This window comes from Poecile atricapillus, chromosome 5 (assembly GCF_030490865.1).
Source record: "Poecile atricapillus isolate bPoeAtr1 chromosome 5, bPoeAtr1.hap1, whole genome shotgun sequence".
NCBI lineage: Eukaryota > Metazoa > Chordata > Aves > Passeriformes > Paridae > Poecile > Poecile atricapillus.
Window position 1 is genome coordinate 30,537,203 of NC_081253.1, and position 19,093 is coordinate 30,556,295.

Sequence of the window (19,093 nt, forward strand, 5' to 3'; positions counted from 1 at the left end):
CTCTTTTCAAACCTGCTGAACTTGCTGCCAGGAAATTTCTCCAGGGGGAGGAATTACCACCTGCTTATCCTTCTGACTATTGCACTTACACACTCTCAGTTCCCGGCTTAGTCCAGTATTGTGCAGCCCTCTTTGCCAAGAGTAAAATTATCCATAATCATAGGTTAAAGGTCATCTCATTCTGCTTATTCTCAGGAAACTCCATTATTTTCGCTCTTTTTCCAGTACTTACTTAGAGAACTCTTTTATTTACTTTTTAGAAAGTGTTTTCACTTTGATATTCCACCCTGAAAAAAAATGGGGTGTGCAGGAGGACTATTGAAAAACAGGATGATATCTGAGTTGATTTTTAGACAGGACTGCTGTCAGCTAATTGGCTGTAAAAAAATAGCAATTTTCTAACATCTATGAATCCCCCACTCCTAAAAAACTATAGGTAAATTCAAGCCATCACCATCAGGTTTTAAAATGAAGGCTCAAGGAAGATGGCTCTTCTGTTACCACTACTTCTTCTTAAAAATTACTTAAAAAAAAAAAAAAAAAAGAAGAAAAAGGATTTAAAGAAAACATTAATTAAACACAAATTCAACGTCAGCACTGTGGAGAGTAATCAGCAGTTGTCTCAAGACAAGGCTTGCTATTACTTCATTGTTTACAAAGGAGTAGGCCCACTTGTGTCCTAAATCAGACATACAGCTGGAAGAACACAAAGGGTTTATATCATTATTTACACGGAGGTCAGGAGGAGAACAGATCAAAATCAGCATAAATAAAAGATGAATCAGATCACCAGCTTCTATTTTGGACCCCTAGAAGCACACATTCTGTGTAATCATGTCCTGATCACAGCCTTGCCTATGTGCAGGTAGAATTTGTTAGATTTCCAGGGGTTTCAAACAGTCTCCACCTGCTCTTTTCCAAGGTTAGCTTCCACACACCCATTTCTTCATTTTCACAACAACGCTAACGAAGACATTATCCCACGGAAAAGTTCTTTTCACATTGTCTGTGAAATGTAGAGACTTTCAGTCACAGGAAATAAGAAACAAAAATATTACCTGCTTATCAAACTCCCTAATTAGTAATGCCTGGATGAGAGCTGCAGAGTTATAATTTTTGAAACACGTATCTAAGTCAGGGTTCAGGTGTGCCAACCGTGATAATTTGGTGTCATTTAGCCTGGTTTAGATTTAATTGCATGGCACTTGGTACAAAACAGCATACAGGGCTGTCAGTACACAAGATGACACCAATAAGCTGCATCGTTGATTATCATGTAACCTTTAGGTGAAAGTTTGAATTGTTGGAATCACCTAATGAATTATTCCAATTAATTAGCTTGCAGTAGACAGTCTCTCAGTGCCTGCAAAAGCACGTCATGTCCTGTTCTCAGTTATTTCTTGTTCACATTGTACAAGACTGAAAACTGAGACTGCATTAATACAGAAATGTTCTGTTTGTGGGGTGTTTTTGGTTTTTTTGTGTCTATTTAGTTTCATTAAAATTTTTACAACCAGATTTAATATATTCGGAGAGTCATTGCAACGGAAATGCCAACACAGATGACGCTGATATAAGCAGGGCTGAGTAATTTTAGAAATAAAGAGCAAGGTTGCCCTCTGGAGACTTCTCTGAAGTCCTTCTGAGAGCTAGGACTTTTTTCTTCTTCCAGCAAAATATATGTGCAAAAAGGTTTTAAGATTTTTTTTTTCTTTTAAGTACAAATGTGAATCAAGGCAGCTGATGCTAAGAACTTGTTACACCAAGATATGATGAAGCTACATTTCAACCTAATGCACTATATTATCATTTATTCCATGGTTCATCATGTCTCTTCAGTATCAGTCTCATATGTGTCAGCCCAAATAAACATTCATTGAATGGTCTTAGTTACTGAAATCAAAGTGAATTTTGTATTATTGTCGCCTAGCGTAATGAATTCTCAAGTGCCTTAATATTTTATTCTTTAAAAAAAAAATAAAGGCAATTTTCACAGTTGCAATTTCTGAGTTTATTTATGCTGAACACACAGGCTGTATTTGAGCCCACAGTTGTCTGCAGCTACTGTTGGGGCAGTAACCGTGCTAGTTCTTAATCCGTGTATTTACCTTCACGGATAAGCGGTTCTGGGTGGGATGTTACACCGGAGCGGCTCCTCAATCCCACCTCACTCTCTGTCCGTGTGTCAGCAGTTGTAAGGGCAGCACGCGTGTTTGGTGTTTCAGGTGCAAAGGATGAAAAGAAGCCGGGAGGTCAGAAATTAAGAAACCAGTCTTACTGCTGAAAATAATAAACCGCCTAAAATGCAGCTCCAGCCTACGAAGCTCTGAAATGCGAAGCAATGCGAGCTTTCCCCACCTTGAGCAGCAAGCACCACGGGTGATGTTATTACTACACGGGGCATTACTCGCTTCACCGGCAAAGCAGCTGCATCACCAGATGCCCTCACAGCACCCGGCCTTATCCCGGACGGGGAGCAGCACCCTTTCCCTGCCCAGGTGAGGAATCCGCCGTGGTCATTGCAAAAGGCCGGTTCGCTGAGGCGAGCGGCCAGCTCCGGTGCCGGCGGTGCCGCTGGCCCCTCAGAGCGCCGCGCATGCGCCGCGGGCTGTGCCGCGCCGGGGCCGCGGAGCGCTGAGGGAGCGGTGCCGCCATGGCGGCCCGGGCGCTGCAGGCGCTGCCCAGGTAACGGGGGCCGCCCTGAGGGGCTGAAGCGGCGGCGGGGAGCGAAGGGAGCGGCGGCCCGAGCCGCCCGGGGATCGCAGCCCCGTAGCTGCTGCGAGTTATAGTTTGGGCCTATATCAGCCTGGCTTTCACTAACTTTCACCTTCAAAAGCGAGCATGTGATTAAAAAACAGCTTAGCATGCCGCGGTGTTGACGCGTAACATGTCGTTGACTGGGTTTGTAAGTAGCAGAAAGGTGAAGTTCCTCATTCCAGCTGTGGTGCGTGGCCAGCACAGCCTTCCTCATGGCCATTAATAAATAACAGCCTCATTGCTCAAAACGAGTGGCGTGTTCACCAAGTCTGACAGCGTGCGTCTCCTGTCACCCACAGGAGCACGAGCACTGGGCGAGCTCTTACACAAACCCTGTGTAAATGTATGTAACATTGTGTGTACGCACCAGGGCAGGTTTGTGTCACGGAAGTTTTTGGAAACAGACGAAGGTTTTTGACGAGACCGGTTTTATTTATTTATATATGTGTAAAAAGTCAGTATTTAAATGCGCCTGCAAAAAAGCTGCGAATCGTTTTCCAAAGACACACAGAGTGTCAGTCATATCCCCCAACCCCTCTGTCCTGGTATTTTCACATTCTCCTGGCTTGAAAACGTTGATATCTGCTATCTGTTTACTAGTAAGCAAAGAATTTCCAACCATTGCAATAACAAAATAGTGCCCTAGTTTAATTGATTCTAATCAGGAGAACGTAAAATAGTTGTGTTCCCAAATTTTTCTGCCACTGCTTTGCTTAACCCAGCAGTTAGATATTCTGGGCATCTTGTGGCTGGTTTATGGTTTTAGCTGTCTTTTTAATGTTTCTTTTTCAGGCTGGGGGCACTCAACAGACTGCAAGTAATATTACAACATTTGGTAAGGACAACATCACGTTTGACTGAGCTGGAAGCTTTCAGTTCTCTTTAACTCCCCTGAGGCACACAGCACATGCAGCAGCTAATGTGTCTGCACACAGTGGTTCTGAACACTGTTGTTTATTGCTCAGGCATAGTACTGCCCACATCTGTGAGCACTTTGTTACAGGTGTCATACTGTAAATTAAAGCTTGATTATTTTGGCTTTACTTTATAGATAGTTTCTGTGTTACCTTCCATAAATTCCTTAATAGCATCCCACTGTGTGTTTGAAAATAGTTCAGGGGATTTGTTTTCTACTGTTAAAAGTCATTTAAAGCAGGGTGTATGTTTGGGGTTGCAGTGTCAAACTACCAGTAAAGATATATTGAACTGTTGTTGTTCTAATTGCAAGTATTTTCAGAATGTCAGTTTTAAGGAGCCATAGGTTTGTGTTTCATTGGTAGGGTGGGGAATTCTTTGGGGTTTTTGTTGTTTGGGGTTTTTTTGTGTGTGTGTTTCCATTGAAAATGTATGTGAAGTGAATTCAAAATGTTATTGTAAAACAATGTGGGGTCCAGAAACTTGTCTGAGGTTCATGACTCTGAAGGACTCAAAGTAGTTTCCAAAGAACTGTTTAGGAAATGCAAGTAGAAGTACTGTGGGAAAAACTTAGAGTAAAATTCTAGAATGCACACTTTGTAATCCTGTATAGTGTGTTTTGAGAATAAATTTCCATAAACACTTTTGTAAATATGTTTGTAAGTTACCTAACTGATGACATTTGCTTTGTTTATTTGTTTTTGCATGCACAGAAAATGTCTAAGCAAACAGATTCAACAGCAGAAGTGTTGTTGGAAAAGAAAGGAGGTGCAGGAATAATTACTTTGAATAGACCCAAGGCTCTCAATGCACTAAATCTGTCTATGATCCAACAAATTTATCCTCAAATAAAGGTTAGTATCTCCACTTCTACCCATCCACTATACATATGCTATTTGAAACCAATTTTAAAGTGCAGTTAAGACACTTCCTAGTGTACTGATTTAAAGGATGAAAGTTTGTGTGAGTACAATGAGCTCAGATTTATGGCATGGGAAAAACCAGGCAGTTTCAAGCAAGTTAGGAAGAGGAGGCACATCAAAGAAAGTTGCTATCAGACAGAGTTAAATTTAGCATCTCTGTAGGTAAATGTACATCCATATTAATACCAGGACTGAATTAAGAGCAGGCAGTGCTCAGCATTTATGTGTTCCTTTTGGCAGCACCCACCTAGTCAGTTGGCACAGATTTCAACCTATACAGTGGTGTTGTCTCTTGATGGAGTGCATGTTTTGTGAGGATGCATGGCTGAAAATAAAATATACTGGCCACTAGGAAGCAGGAGGCTGTCAGTGTCATTCCTTAAATCAGAACTCATGGATTTACAGGCCTGTTTCCACAAGCTAGTGAGATTTTAAGCATGAAAATAGTCTCTTAATTTCATGGTACCATTTACCATATACACGGAGTCAAATTCATTAGATACCAGTATTTGTTGGACAATTTTCTGATGCCTTTTTGGTATTTATTAGACATTTTTGAAGCACAGCCTGAAATGGTTTCATAGTTTTTGATTTCTGTCAGGCCCTGTTCTGTGAGGTGCTACCATTCCTCAGAGTCTGAGAGCTGTGCACAAGAGTTTTTCTGAAATATGAAAGGCAGCTCTGCTAATCTCTGCTCTCATGGTTGAATAGGATGCAGAAGTGAAGGACATTTAGATCTGAAACTTCAGTTTAAGACAATCTATTTTAAAGTATGGCTTGATTTGCTTTTTGGAAAAGTAAAGTAAGAATTATAGACACTATATAGATTAGGTATTATTTACACAGATTTTAGTCTTATGTGGAAATATTTACTTCTTTTTAGACATGGGAGAAAGATCCTGAAACTTTTCTAATAATCATAAAGGGAACTGGAGGAAAAGCTTTTTGTGCTGGGGGTGATATCCGAGGTAAGGACTATACTCACTTAAACATTTCGTGTCTTTCCTGGTCACTGTTTTGTGTTGATTTCCTTTGTTTACTGTGACTGAGGTAAACAAAATCTTGCTACACAAGAGTAAGAGGTCAGTTGTGCTGACTATTACGACACCTTGATGTGCAGATGCTATTTAAGGTATTTGTCAGGAGAGAACTGTCAGGGCAGTGTATAAAAGTTACATTTTTTATGAATAACTGATAATAGTAGCCATTCATTCCAGGGAGGAGAGGGTTCTTGTCTCTACATTTCTCTTCTCAGATTTTCATTACTGGCAGCTTCTTTCCAAGAAGTATGAAGGGCCAGAACAGGTCGCTCAGATAGTATTGGGTAATTTGTGTCTAATGTTTTAGATGGCTAGATACAGATCTGACAAGGGTGATCAGTGTATCTGTGATTATTTTTTTTTTTGCTGTGAACTGCAGGAAATCTCTCAAGTGTCAAAATTAGCAGTTGTTGTAAACTGTAGGTAAACCAGCAGCATAGGTTATTGTTATAGTAATATATTGTTATGTCATACTCTAGTTGGCTTCTCATTTTTTGTATTTAGAGTCTTTGTTATAGTCAGTTTTAAGTGACCATTCTAATTGTTGGTATGAAAAATATCACAAATGAGTACTAGACATTAGGAGGGGTTTGAAGATGGACCACACTCTCACAAGTATGTGACAAAGTCTCCAGCAAAATACAATTAAATCAAATTTGAGACTTATATTCTTATATTTGAGACAAATATTTAAATCTGAGCAAATTTTCTCAAATATAATAAAGCAGGATTAAGTTGGTCTCTGCTGTAGGAAAAGATCCAACTTATAAGACATTACTTTCTTTTACTTGTATTTTCGATTAAGCTTACAGTTATCTTTTGAATTTTTATTTCTTTTAAGCCCTCACAGAAGCAGGAAAAGTTGGAGATAAACTGGCACAAGATTTCTTCAGAGGAGAATATAGGCTGAACAATGCCGTTGGTATGTTAATAGCAATTTCTGAAACAGTACAGTTATCATAACATATACTTCAAATGTAAATTTCTCTCTTTGATGATTAAAGATTGTGATAACATCAGAGAAGTAGTAATTTTTTTTACCAAGTTCAATACCAGTAATGTAACATATCCCGTTTCTATACCTTGCATACAGAATGTATTTCTTTTGTTTAAGTTATTGTGACAGCTGCTTTATCCTATCCCATTGTTCTGGTTAGTTCTATTTCCTCTGTGGAAGAATTAGCTGTAGACACTTCAGTTCTGCCTTAAGTATCATTGATCTGCTTCAAAGAAGACCTGAGGTAAATATAGATGTGTGGAAAATCATTAATATTCACTCAGAAAGCAGAAGATCAAATTATATTAAGGCTTTCCATTTAAATAGACTGCATGAAAGTCTAGGGCTGCGTAACTCAGGACTGAGCTGTCTCAGTTTATTGCAAAGACACTGGGTAAAGTTTACTGGAGTAAAGCATATTAAAAAAGGATATTAAGTCTTCAGGGTAAAAGTCAAGAGTTGAAGATTTTGATAAGCAACTACTCCAAAAATATTTTAGTTGAATCCAGTTTGAGTTTTAAAATATGGTGTCCAGTGTTAGTCACTACAGGAGAAGAGGTGGTGTAGCTTGCATTGACAGAAGAGCACAGCTACTGGAGTAATTCCTGAAAAGTTACTTTTGCTTGTTTGACATAGTTTCAGGACTGAGCATGCTTGTCATGTACTTCTCTTTCCTTCACCAATACAAAGCAAAAAAATAGTTTAAGGTTTCAAATAGTTGGGGAAAATATAGTATTACCTTGCCAGTTGAACTTGATGATGATTCTGTTGCAAGGATACCTACTTTAAAGTCTAGTTTTTATTTTTTTATTTTTATAAATATTAGGTGTTCAGTGTCTCTAATGCATGTAATTACAAAACATAGTTTTTGGATAGCTTTGGTATGATTATATTCCTTTAAGACTGAGATTTCTGCTAAAAATATTTATATCTTACATTTTGCAGCTTAAAAGTACAGCGGGGAGCTGCTTTCACAGCATTGCTATGGGAAAAGCTTTCTGCTATAGAAATTTGGTTCAGGGGGTAGCATCTACAGCCAATGCACTAGCTTGTAAGAACAAAGTTCAAAATACAATTCTCTTACCATTTTCTAATTGCTAATTTGAAGGATTGAACTGTCATTTTAAAATATTTTTTTTAAAACAAGGTTCTATGTAGTTGTTACAGAAAAACTTGCAATGTGGTTGCAGGGGATTCCTGTATCACCAGTCTTTTTGGACTGTAAGTCTGACCTGAAAACACTGACAAGGCAGGTGTTTCATTCACAGTGAAGTTTTGAGTCATTCCATGAATGGTAATTGAAATCATTGTGGCTTTAGTTTTGTGCCTTCTAAAGGCCCCGAGAGATGAAGTTGGTAATTCAGGACATTGTCATCTGAATTTGCCTGCACCCACGTTCAGGGTTGTATGCAAGAGCTGGCATGACAGAACATGCCTGCATTGCAGAATTTATAGTCGTGTTGTGACTGCTACCTGCCCATACTTCTGGCTTTGTAGCACTGAAAGGCTGTAACACACGCTGTCCTCTTAATCCAGATTGTGAGAGGGGTTGAAGGGGCATCTGCTGTGTCCCACCATCAGACAAAGCTATGTATACTGGTTAATCTGTCAGGTACTCACACAACAAACAGTCCAATATCTGATAGTGCTATAATGTTCTTCTACAACACTCACAATCCAGTAAAACAGAAACTGGTGTTTCATTTAATTTCTTAAGAATTGCATGAGGTACCTTCATTGTAAGATGATAATATGATTACTGCTTAAATTCTCATTTATTTTCTGCTGCTCTTGCTGAAGTAAGACATAGGGACGCGTGTCATATGGCAGCTAGTCACAGGTCCACTCTTGAAAAAGATGGATGATAGTTTTCCTTTACATTTTTTACAGGCACCTGCAAGAAACCATATGTGGCACTTATCGATGGCATTACGATGGGAGGGGTAAGTTGAGGACCTGACTGTGATACCTGATAGAGTGTTTTAAAATCATGTCATGTTGTGTCTGTGAGATGAGAAGTGGACACAAGGCAATTCCTTGAAGAACAAGCATCATAATCTGAACCTTTTTCTCTTGCTTGTCTCTCTCGTGCTTGTCTGGGTACACTGCTGCTCTTGTAGGGCCTCTGCTGTTCCTTGGGAGCTAACACAGGTGCTTTCTCCAGTAAAAGAGCAGTCACTTCACTTTTGGAAATAGCCCTCACAAAGGTTTTCAGAATACTGAGGAGGAGTTTATATATCATACAAAAGCTGAGAATAATTCTACATTCTAAGTATATTAAAAATAGAACTATATACAAATACATTTAAAGAACAACTCTGAAAAATGGTGAAAATTCTAAGATACAGCTTAACAGACATTCATGTATTTTTCCAACAAATAATCTGGAAATGCATTTACTTTCTCACCTCTGTAGTACTTTTAAAAAATCATTTGTGTGATCCTGATTCCACACACATCTCACCCAGGGCTGCACCTTATCACTAAGGCAACATGGAGAAGACTCCATTTATTGCTAGTTATACTCAGTGTTAATAATTTCTTCAGCATTTGTTGTCTGTAAACACCATAAGTAGAGTTAACAGGGCAATGCCTTGCTTTTTTTACATGGTAAAATTCTGTTTCAGTGAGTTCACATCTGTAGGGTATATTTGCACCACATGAGAGTGGACTAAGATAATCTTCAGTTATTTTGAATGAGTTTAACTTACGAAGCCTGTCTGCCATGTCACTACTGAGATTTATATTGTTTTCTGGTATGTCCCTATGCTATGGGTGTAGAGTGTATTTAAATAAAGCTTGTCAAAGATACATGTGAGAAGTGGAACACTACATGATCCGTGACCTGTAATGACTCTTTCCTTTTCATCTTCCTTTAAAAATTTGTCTGTTTGGTCTTCTCAGCTTGTGATCTAAACATGCAGTAGCTCTCTTGCCCTTTGCTACCAAGCCCCGAAGATCTCAGCTAGAGAGCCATTTCCCCCAGCCTAGCATACATACATTGTTTCCAGCATAAAGGGGATTTGTTCTGTAGCTCTTCTTGCAGAAAAAGTACGTTATTTACCATAGGAGTCCTGAAGGTTCATAGATAAGAGATAGGGAGTCCATTTATTTTATGGACTTTTGAATAATAGGATGGAAAGCTATGAATGAGCAAGATTGCCCAGCAGCCAATATCTTTTTAAAGGTCTTGCAAAATGGCTTGTTATGACTGTGGCCTGAGCAGAAATAGAATTTTGTCCTTTGAAAGGAAAGTGTATTTTTGGACTGAAAAGAACATAATGGAGTCAGATGATCCTGCATTACAAAGATTCTTCATGAATTCTCTTTCCTCTAAAGAGCTTCTAAAAGGCAGCAATTAGCCTGAAACTTTATTTTGGGTAATCAGATTTGGTTACCCAAATTTCAGTGTGACTGTGACAGAGTTTAACTGCCATTAGGGTTTGAATGGCAACTTAACTTGCTTATCATATACTAGTAGTAGCATTTATCTTTACTTGTGGGTACAAGATTAGATTTTGACTCAGGAGGTATGCAGTCTGATTTCAGGGAACCAAGTCAAAAATCACAGAAGTGTATTAGAAACTCAGTTAATATGTGCTTGGATAGTAAAAGTTGCTACTGGTGCACAGATGCCTTAGATCTGTGATAGTCCAACCTGGAATTCTATCCAAAAAATGAACTGGTTCCACTTCATTATTGGCTAGGGGCTGGTAGGTGGCTTTGGGAGCTTCATTAGCCAACAGATGGGGCTGTGGAGCTTGTTCTCAGCAGCTTGTCTGTTCTCCTGTTGTTCATCAAATATTGATATTCAATATAAATGTATCTTTTCATCTTTTTGTACTTATTTGGAGCAGTAAGTTCAAATTTGTAAGACAAATTTGTTAGAAGCAAAGGTGACTGCAGTTTACTGAAAAACAGTGAAATGAGTTATAAGTACCACATTTACTGCTGAAGGATGTGCATTGTTGAAAGGAACACTGGGCACACTCTCATGTTGCTAAAAACAGCTTCAGATTTAGCTAATTTCTATCTGTAAATTTTCTTTTCCTTGAAATTAAGTACCTGAACAGTTGACAAGAAGTTGAAGTTGTTTTTCTTAAAATACTGTCGTCTGCAAATGACATTCTAAGTTTGGTCTTCTTGGTTTTAGAAAAGTCACAGTCTTGTCTGAAGTTCCTTGGAGATGAATGTAGGTGATTTATAAGATCAGTCCAAAGCTATGGTTTTAAATAGGTCTTTGGCACAAAATATGTTACTGCCTCAGATACTCTCTAGCAGACAAAAAGATTCATAAAATTGTTTTTGAGACCCGTTTCACAGCCAAATAAAGCACACTAAATGGATTGAGTTGTGGCTTTTCAGTGATTTGGCTTAGAATTCAAGGAGAATACTTGACAGAAAAAAAGAACAGCAGGTCACAGACTTTGGAAGTTGGTGAAAATGGTTGAGGTCACTGGGTTAGCTTAAAGTTAAAAAAATGTGTAAAAAAAAACCTAAGTAGCTTTGCAAAATGAGAAGTTCGTTTTTCAGGTGCAAAGACCATTACCTGTGGTTAATAGAAGAATCTAACAGCATGAATGAGGAACCCTTTTTTGTAGTATCATATTGTAGAGCATCCATGATTTAGAAACTTCCTTAGCCAGGCTTTTATTTCAGAACCACAGTGCTAAATAACCACCAGTGGTCACACTCACCTCTCTGTACATCTTGTAATTTTTGACAGTAAGTGGGCTCGGTGTTCAGAAAGGCCTCTGGCAATCGATATCACAGCTGAATGTTGTGCTTTGTGAAAAGCAATTTGTTGCTCTTTCAGGTCTATTGTCTAATATTATTAAATGCTCGTGTGTTTAGTTATTAGTGAAGCCAGACTAGAAACTCAAATCCTTATTTTCTTACTGATGAGTAAAGAGAGTGTTGCTCAAACATAGGAATTCTTGGCTTTGGACAATTTTCTACAGGATTTAATCCTTTAGTCTGGCTTCCTATGCAGCATATTTGCTGAGCTTGTTTTAGCCTTACTTTAAAAAACTATGCTTTCAGTTTTGGGATGAGAAAATATCTTCCTGTGGGGGAACTAGGTTTTAACTTTACCTTACATTTAAACAACATTTTCAGTACAGAAATAAGTTTGGTAGAGTTGCTACCTCTCTTAAATCCTTTGCAAAGCACTGTGCTCTGAGTTATTCCAAGCATCTTATTTTCCAATCTTTATGTTTAGGAAGATTAATGGGAAGTTTTTTCTTTAATATAGTTTTCAGTCTGACCAAATTTCCACCTCTGAGTCCCTCAGATTGTGGGGCACAGTTTGTGAGAGCAATAGCACTATGCAGGACTGACTCCTTCAGTCTTTCCTCAGAGAAAGACCCCAGGATTACATACTGGGAGAAGGAGATGCCAACCTGTGACTGGATCTTTGGGTTCATGGGTGGCTTTCCTTTAGTTTTGACAACACACCTCTGACAGTGTGGGGTTTTAGGCAAGGTCTTTTACTTACACAGAGTCTACGTCTAAGTTGTTTACTTAGAGTTTCTTTAGGGTGACTGTTGGACAGTAGAATTTTCTTAAGAACTGTGTGAGTGTAATTCTCTTGTGTAGTAATGTGAAATACGTTAAGCTTTAGACTACACAGATGTGTAGAGCTGGGAGGAGCATAAGAATTTTTCTTTTGCACTTGCATTAGGGTTAGGTGCAGCTAGATGACTGCTTAGCTGATTTTCACCTAATGCACTCAGAACTCTCCATCAGTAGGAATTCTATTTTTTCTAGATACGCCATCTGAGTGCTTAGTTATTCTTTCAAGCTTGGTTTCCCTAGTGTCTAATTGAAGTCCTTGTGTAATCATATACATATGTGTAATCAATATATTCCAGTCTTAGTCACAGCTCCCTGTGGACATTTTGAGGTACTTAACACTCCTTGCTCCTAGTCCTCTCTCTTTAATAGGGATAAAGATAGCTATTCAGCCTTTCTTATAGATTAAGTCTTTTAGTCTTCTTGCAGTCCTCTGGAATCTCTCCCATTTGTGTACTTCACAGTTCATTGCAGGAGACCAGACAATATTTCAGCTGAAGGATTCATCAGCACCAAGTAGAGCAGAATAATTATCCTCTCTTTATTACAGAGATATTCTGTCACAAATAGTCCATGTAAATAGCAGTTGTGAAGGCATCCAGTTCTCGGAGGCCACCACTTCCAGTTACTCCCAAAACTATTACTGTCACCTCTTTCCTCCTTGCCTGACATAAAGGTCCATCACAGTACATTTCTTTATTGCTTACATTTTACTAATTTTAAATCTTCTTCCTGAACTGGACTCATTTGTCAAAAGACTTTTGCAGAACTACCCTTTCCTTCAAAGACTACAAAGGAAAAGAAAGTAGTCCTTGTCTCTGAATTTCAAGAAACCAGAGTGCTGTATGAGGTGGCCCTGAGCTGATGAGGCTTCCCAGGTATAATGAATCTAGGCTGAGTGTTCTCCCTTGTTCAGCCCTTGGCTGCCTGCTGGTGCAGACTCTGCTGTAGTGTGATACCTTCAGTAGTATCACTACAGCACTGCCTTATTTGCACTAATTGCGTGGTTGCTGTAAACCCTTGAAAAGCATCTAGGCATTTATTTATTCCATGGGAAGCATACTTACCATCTCTATTTGATTTTGCCTTCCTAAGTGTAGTTATTTTCATTTTGTTAATTTGTCCAAAGTGAGGTGGTTTTGAATCTTGCCCTTCAAAGTGTTTGCCTTCCCAAAACTGTGAATTATAGAAATCATTGTTACTTATCATCCAGGCAGATAATGAAGCTGTCAGATGAAGTTTCATTAATGATTGGCTCTGCATGACATCAGCTGTGGTCCCCTCTCAGTTTTATTGCAGATGGCTGGTAACTCTTAATACTGTGTCAGAGTGGCCTGCATTGGTCCAAATGGTGCCCTCCATTTCCCAGTGATTACATCTGGGCTGTGCTTCCCTTGCTTGTTTCTGAAAGGAAACAATATTGTGGATGGGGTGACATCACAAGCATTGCTGTTTAAAGTATGAAGCTTTCTCAGAATGCTGCTTAATGAGCAATGTAATTTTAATCAAGGGGTAATGCAGGTGTTCCAGAGAAACACACGCAGCCAAATTCCCGAACCTTCTACTATTTCCATGGTTTGGAAATATTCATTCTATTGTACATCTATCTGTACATATTCTCTTCTGAAATACAGAATCAGGATTGCTGCATCCATGTTGCAGTAGAAGAGCAAACTCAGTACCTAATATTTAGCTTTAGCTCTTTTTCACATTAGTGCCATTTAATTTTTAGCAAAACATTACAGATACTGACATTGCTAGAGGAATCTGCCTTTCCTTGTAAATCAGGTCTCAGGACCTGACAGCACATCTACTAATAATTACAAACATCTACATTTACACTTTAGCAGGATTTTGTCAACAGTTCTTACTACATTAATATTTGTTCTCAAGTAAATTGGTAGTGATGTCATAAGCAGCTTGTATATTGTCCATTTCAGTCAATAGAATTTTAGTAGAGAAAGGAGCTGGAATTGACTAATAGCTGTCCTTATCCTGTCCCATTTTTATCCAGATTGTGCAGCTGTAACTCTTTAGGAATGTTCCTTTCACTACCAACATATATCTATTCATATAAATTGTGTGCATATAACCATAACTCAGAAGTGTAGATAGCAGCATTTGAGACTAACATTCAAAAACTAGGAAACATCAGGATTAAACATACCTATAAAATCTCACTTCTTTTCCCATGTGTGATACAGGAATGTGCATTTACAAGTGGGTATTGCCCACGGAACAAAGCTATTCATTTGTTGTTCAATTTGGGGTGCAAATTTTATTGCACATCATGGAAATTCTGCTTAATAGTTAGCAATATACATATATACCTATGGGGCTTGGGGTGACTAGCTGCAGCATATGAAAGTTCATTAAATACTATGATTTTACATAGTACTTCTCTACTGTAATGGAAATTACTACCCCTTTAGCCCTTTTTTAAAGCTAGGAAACTGGAACTTAGAAATGTCAGTACTTTTTGGCACTTCTCCCAATTCTTATTATTTTGCTTCCTTTTTATAAGTGTGTCATGCCTCTTGTCAGCCATCATGCACCAGAACATCTTTGGTTTTGTTTTAATTTACACTCTAAAATCTGCCCCGAAGTAAAAGTAATTGTCACACTAAACCTAGATAAGCTGCTTTCCAATTCTCTCTCTGCCTGTCCCCCTCTCCCCCTCCCTCGTGCCTGTGTACAACAGAGAAGATTGTGGCCTGTTTTGTTGCCAGTGCTTCAAAGCTAAAGGCAACTTTTACTGTGAAATAGACTACAGATTTTACAAATCATTTTGAGATTGACTTGTACACCACTTATCTTCTGAAATATGGGGTGTTGAAAACAATGCCTAGGCAATCCTTAGAAAGGGTTCACTCCTTGCTGCTGTTCCAGTCTCTTTGCCATCTGGCCACGCTGCTCTGCCCTCTCGGCTCTGGTGTGTGATCCCAGGGATAAATGCTGCTCTTCATTTTGTGGCTAATCGGACTAGAATGTCAGCAGCTCTTGACATCGACAAAAAGTAACCACTGATTGCTCAATCATTTGCACATGATGTTATTCCCCAAAGGGTTTATCATAATGCACTGTCTTGAATACAGGTATTTTAAATTATAGCTCAGTACTGGTACAGCAGGTAAAACTCTTTTTCTCTCTCTCTCTCCTTACTCTACACTGACTGAGATTTTTATTGGCTTCTGCACAGATTTCTTCTTTCCATTTAACACCAGACTCTTGCATGCTTAAAGTCTCTATTTTTACCTAATTCTAGGCCTTTGTGTTCCTACCTAGACTCATATTGAGAGCTATCTCATTATTTCCCTCCCCTTCCCAAGGAATAAACGTTCTAAAGGGAATTTTCTTTGCCTTTTCATCCTTTCATATTTCTGCTCATTTTCTTCAGCTCCTGAAGAATTTGAGTGCTCATTTTCTCCTTGAGTTGTAAGACTTTCAATCAGTCTTAGACTTTGTAAGCACTTTTTTCAGCTAAATCAAACATTACAAAAATCCTCTGGATTCAGTCCTGTTATCCAAAATAACTGTGCCACTGTTTAAAGTTCTGATGCACGTACCTGTCTTTAAGAACAAGAAGGGTTTCTTCAATGTTAAGATAAAACCTAAAAGCTCAGTTACGCACTGATGCAAGGTGCTGGAACACGTTCCCTCCCACTTGTCTGCCCTCCCTGCAGACATGAAGATTTGATGAGCTGGACACAGGGATTTCTTGCAGTAGCTATGTTTTTAGGTGATACAGAAGGACATAGGGAGAGCTTCTTCCAGAATTTTAGAAACAATAAGAAAGCCATATTTGCTATCTTTTTTTCTGAGTATGCATGATCAGTTATGTATATGTAACAAAATTGGGATAAAAAGAATACTTTCAAATATAAAATTAGAAAAACCTGCATTTGTTACTAATAGTTATAGGCTTTTCAGATCCAGGTCTTCTTACATCTTCTCTTTCTGTTGCAGCACAGGTCTTGTTACATAAAAAATAGTGCAGATTATGATAGCTACCCTAGTGAAAATTGTTTGTGATCACTGAAAATCTGGGCTGCCAGTAGAAAAATCAAACCAGGGCTTTTAAAAAGTCAGTCTAAATCTGGTTGATAAAGGACACTCAGTGTAGCTACATTGGTGCATAGAATGGCCTATGTGTCTTTTTCCCTAAGTTTCCCTGTAAGAAGAACCTGACCTAAATGATTAATATTCATGTAGTTGGATCAATTTGTTTAAATACTTAGGGGTCAGAAGAACAAGTCTGAGACATGAGATATTACTACAGATAATCTATCTCCAGTCAGCTTGTTGTGCTTTTATGTGTTTGTAGCAACTCGGACTGAGACTCTCTAATACATAATAAGTATATGGAAATAAAAACTTTAAATTATATAACATCAATATTTTATGTTTTAAAATACCACACTAAATTATTGAAAAGTCCACAACACCCACTGTTTTTATGATTAAATACTTGTATAAAGTTAATTTATATGTCAGCAGCCAACGAAGGTGATACTCTATGTCCATATTGATCTGTCACACTGCATTGCTCTGGTTCACTATGTCATCTTGTCTGTTAGTATCTCCAGATGAAAATGGATTATACTCTTTTGAGTGGACCATAACATTAATGATGAACAAAGATTAATTTTGATTTAAGTTTAAGATTCATTGTGTGTGGATGCAGGGGGTAATGCTCTTACATCCATGGTTTTTGATCCACCGTAGCTATAAGCTCCTGCTGCTTCCTGAATCAATTCCACTCTTTTTGCCTTTGAAAACATTGTTGCTGCACCTTGGCTATTTTTGCATATTTGCCCTTTGTTGTGTTATGCTCAGTTGATTGCTACATTTCTTTTTGGTTCTAGCTCTACCAGAAGCTATTCTCATGCAGTTAAAAATATAAAAATTGTAGTCACTTGATGGGAGCTGTTATAAAAGGACTTTCACTGCAGTCAATATTGGTATTATCATAACACTGCTTACTCAAACAGCAAAAAGTTATTTAATAGCTTGGTGAAGGGGACACAAGCAACATCCCTGAAAACCTCTTCTCTTTATGTTTCTTTTATTGTGTTACCAAAGCATTCCTAGGCAGTGATTCCTTTACAGTCTGAGTTAGATTATTCAATAAATAGTCGTGTGGTGTGTGGTTTTGCTGTGACATAGGTCTGTTTTCTTATATATGAGCAGGAAGGGAGTATTTATTTCACTCTGAATAGTTCTCTGTTGTGGTGGCCCTCAATTTCTGAATAACTTTCCTAAATTTTCTAATTTACTAAATGTGGGTTGTTCTCAATTTAAGATAATACAGCCTTTGGGACACAAAAGATTAACAGTAGTTGTATTTCACTTCTGCATCTGTTGGTCGCCTTGTTTTTCATTAGAAAAAATACTTGTAATAAAATTTTGTATTCATCATGAGAAAAAAAATGAAAATCAATGATACAGTTTCTATGCACAGTCACATAATGACTTTTGAAATACAGTGTTGAGTGGGCAGTCTTGTAAGGGAAATAAAATTCAGATACTCTGTATTCTTTTTTTGTAAGCTTGTTGATGCATTCAGACTGAACTGCCTATAAAATTGTGTGCCTCCCTGAGTTATGCTGAGATTAACATAGCCCCATGCTATAAAGAAGCTACTGTGAAGAAAATTAACTCTTATCTCAGCCAAAACCAGCCCAGTAGTTTAAATTGGTTGCTTTTTAATTATTCTCCTTAATTTCTGTAAGTTCCCTTTACAAAATTCCAAATTCAGCTGTCAATGGAAAAAGAAGTTTCTGGGAGTAAAAGCCTGATTGACCACGGGAGAGTATTACCTTGGAGAAGTCTGAAGAAGACATCAACTTTAGTATAACAGACCATGAAAATTAGAACTCTTATGGTGCAGAATATAGTGTATTTTAATAAAGATATTATCACGTTAAGATTTGTATGTGTAAGTGCTGGAAAGACCTGGAGAAGTGAACACAATCCAACTGAAGATTTTTTAATGGTGTGAAGGGCCTCCTAGGGGGCACTCTGGCTATGTACGAGTTCAGCTAAATGAGAACAAAATAAAATTAGAAAACCCAGAAGTGAAGGAGGAATGCATTTAGACTTCTGACTAAGTTTGTTCTTTACATAGGATGTATTTAATTGATGAGTATCTGTCTTCTGAGTTCGATCTAGAAGGTTAAACATGCAGTGATATGTTAACCATTTGGGAATTTACAAGTAAACAAAACCAGCATGTCAACACCAGTAAAGAAGTTATTGGGATTTGTACCATTAATTAATTTTTCTCTCCAAATTTTATCTTAATATTGGGTTATTTAGAAATGATCTTCAAAGAAGCAAGAACATATTTGCAGCACTCTCTTTATAATGAATAAAAAGAAAATACAGTTTCAGTCATTTAAATACACGTCTGAAATAAGACTGTTATCTATGATACAAAACTCAAAGGCTAAGAAAACAAATCCAATTATGGCTTAAGCACTTGAGAAAGTGAAATCTGATTTAATTACTTCTTTCAAAAGAAAATTACATCTTTCAACTTTCTGTTACTAAAACTCGACATTTATTTTTATCACTCTAAAAAAAGAACAAGCTTGGAAGAGAAGCTCCCTTCATGGAATTCACACTCGAATCTTTGGTACTTAATACTCAAGGCAAAAATTTGAGTCCTTAAACAAAACTATGCTTGTCTAGAAAACAAGCCAGAAAAAATGCTTTGAGGTAGATTGTACTTGTGTTTTTAGATATGGGGTTAAAAAATATTAATATAAGCATTAGAAAGACCAGAATGGGCATGATTTTCATTTCATTATCTTCAGAAAAAGATCATCGTTATTGCTCAACATGCATAAAAATAACAGCAGGCTTTACTTAATGCAGTGAAAATA

At 37.9% G+C, this 19,093-nt stretch overlaps 1 protein-coding gene across 1 annotated transcript in view; it reads left to right on the forward strand.

The window, feature by feature from the left end:
• Nucleotides 1-2,584: 2,584 nt before the first annotated feature.
• The window catches only part of HIBCH (3-hydroxyisobutyryl-CoA hydrolase), a 37,410-nt gene continuing 20,901 nt past the window's right edge, over nt 2,585-19,093 (forward strand). Inside the window, exons 1-6 of the mRNA XM_058839668.1 lie at nt 2,585-2,685; nt 3,550-3,592; nt 4,386-4,526; nt 5,479-5,563; nt 6,477-6,557; nt 8,523-8,575. Coding sequence (XP_058695651.1) covers nt 2,654-2,685; nt 3,550-3,592; nt 4,386-4,526; nt 5,479-5,563; nt 6,477-6,557; nt 8,523-8,575 — 435 coding nt within the window. The 5' untranslated portion in view covers nt 2,585-2,653. The remainder of the gene's footprint in view (nt 2,686-3,549; nt 3,593-4,385; nt 4,527-5,478; nt 5,564-6,476; nt 6,558-8,522; nt 8,576-19,093) is intronic.